The sequence below is a fragment of the Sinocyclocheilus anshuiensis genome, unplaced genomic scaffold (assembly GCF_001515605.1).
Source record: "Sinocyclocheilus anshuiensis isolate Anshui unplaced genomic scaffold, SAMN03320099.WGS_v1.1 scaffold3481, whole genome shotgun sequence".
Taxonomy (NCBI): Eukaryota; Metazoa; Chordata; class Actinopteri; order Cypriniformes; family Cyprinidae; genus Sinocyclocheilus; species Sinocyclocheilus anshuiensis.
Genome location: NW_015555708.1, coordinates 1,431 through 3,601, shown reverse-complemented (window position 1 = coordinate 3,601; position 2,171 = coordinate 1,431). Strand labels below are relative to the sequence as shown.

Genomic DNA, 2,171 nt, shown 5'->3' with positions numbered 1-2,171 from the left:
TGTGTGTGTGTGTGTGTGTGTGAGAGTGTGAGTGTGTGTGAGTGTGAGTGTGTGTGTGTGAGAGAATGTGTGAGTGTGTGTGTGTGTGTTTGAGTGTGAGCGTGTGTGTGAGTGTGAGTGAGTGTGAGTGTGTGTGAGTGTGAGTGTGTGAGTATACATGCGTGTGAACAGAGCAGCTCACGACCAGAAGCTCCAGTTGAACAGCATCCACGGTCTAAGGTCATTACTCAACAAAGAACCAAAGTACTGAAAACATTACAAACCAGAGTTTCAGCAATAAAATATTAAAATATACAGCAATAAATGGTCATAACCGCAGGTCCAATGGAATTATTCAGCATTGTTGAACGCTCGCAGTCCCACTTCAACTTATAAAACTTTAATGCTTTTTCCTTGTTGTCCAACTCAAATGTTTGTCTTCCTGTGAGAGTGCCGCTGTGTTTTATTAATGAGCTCTGGAGCACTGCGGATCATAATCCGACAAATTCAAAGCCTCACGATCAGGTGAAGAACAAATAAGAGTTTTACAGCAGCAGCGAGCGCCGAAGGGTCCCAGCCGCTGCATCGTCCGCAGTTGTGCTTCATTTCCCGTGGGCATCACTCATGTGAGCGTCTGTGTGTGCGGTCGACGCTTACCGCCGTGATGTTTTGTATGCTGGTTTGCATGAGTCAGTCGTGGGTGTGTGTCAAACACGCGGGTCAGCGGCAGGTCTGTGTGTGTGTGTGTTGCACCTGCATTCACAGTCATAAAGTTAGTACTCTCTGGATCCAATTTATCCAGCGGAGCAGCCGACTTTCCCTCCGTCCGCCTTCATCTCTCTGTAAACTATTGCTTCAGCTGCACCTGTGCTGCGGCCCGTGGGGACGAAAAGCTCCAGTCATTAAATAGCTGGAAAAACCAACGCTTTATGTGCTACTCGAGCCAAGAGCGGCTCTCAGACTCCACCGGCCTCTTCCTGTCCGCGGAGCGCATCAGCTGCGGTTAGCAACGAGACATAACAGTGTTTGGATGCACAGGAGACAATCACAGAAACAACCAACCTCCTCGGAGCTTCACAAAATCAATGCAACAAACAAAAACACTGACAGCTTGAGTTTAAATCATCTAAATATGAATCTGAATAAAAAGGTGTAAGAATCAGCAGAGACACTTTGCCAGTCGCTCAGTGTCATGTTTTACTCTGATCGTGTGTCGTTACACTGTACACGCAGTTAGCACAACTAACCCCAGTCTAGGTACGTCAATTACCAGATCGTTTTCATATCTATTGTGACATTAAATTCTCTCATATGAGCTGATCCCTGAAAACATGTCAGCGGATGTGGAGGAAGATTTGCGGCCGTTTTCCCTCACAGAGTGGGAACATACTGTAAGGAGGAGTTAAAAGCATTAAAACAGGCTCTGATTGGCTCTGATTCTGTCACTTTGAATGGCACTGACACTTTCATGCAGCAACCGCTCAAACTCTTGCACTTTTCTAGCCAATTTTTAGAATTCCAATTAGAATGTAGAATTTTAGAACTCACTAAATGAATAAATGTGTGAAATCACAACCAAAAAATGCATGTAAAGTTAATTACATACTGAAAGAGGAATGTGTGTGTGTGTGTGTGTGTGTGAGAGAGTGTGTGTGAATGCATGAGTCAGTGTGAGTGTGTGTGAGTGAGTGCCAGTGAGTGAGTGTAAGTGTGTGTGTGTGTGTGTGTTTAAGTGTGTGTGAGCTTCAATGAAAACAAACAGTGTGCTGAGCTCTGATGGGGGTCTTTAAGAGGCTTTCCAGATAAGAGCCGCTCCTCAGGGAGGGACCGTGGCCCCGCGGCCTTCACAACATCTCTCACCTGGGGGCAGGTCAGGGTCGCTGGGGGCCTGCTGCACCCGTCGAGGTTTAGACGCGGCCTTAGAGCTCTCAGAGGCGCTGCGATTGGTCGAACTGGACGTACAGCTTTCATTATCATCCTGCACACAGAAACAACACAAACACAACCTTACACACAACATCTGAGAGGAGACACGAGATCAGACGAGATGAGAATTAAGATTTTATGACACTTTCTGAGTTCAGGGTAAAAGCACTGTGTGTGTGTGTGTGTGTGTGTGTTTGAGTGTGTGTGTGTGTGTGTATGTATCTGAAGGAATGAGGAGTTCTGCACAGATGCACTGTGGGATAAAC

The 2,171-nt window shown here is 46.3% G+C and overlaps 1 protein-coding gene across 1 annotated transcript in view; it reads right to left on the bottom strand.

The window, feature by feature from the left end:
- The window catches only part of LOC107671824 (vacuolar protein sorting-associated protein 13B-like), a gene marked incomplete at its 5' end in the record, with an annotated part of 115,965 nt that extends 114,008 nt beyond the window's left edge, over positions 1-1,957 (bottom strand). The window contains one exon of the mRNA XM_016464809.1: positions 1,840-1,957. Coding sequence (XP_016320295.1) covers positions 1,840-1,957 — 118 coding nt within the window. The remainder of the gene's footprint in view (positions 1-1,839) is intronic.
- Between the last annotated feature and the right edge of the window lie 214 nt (positions 1,958-2,171).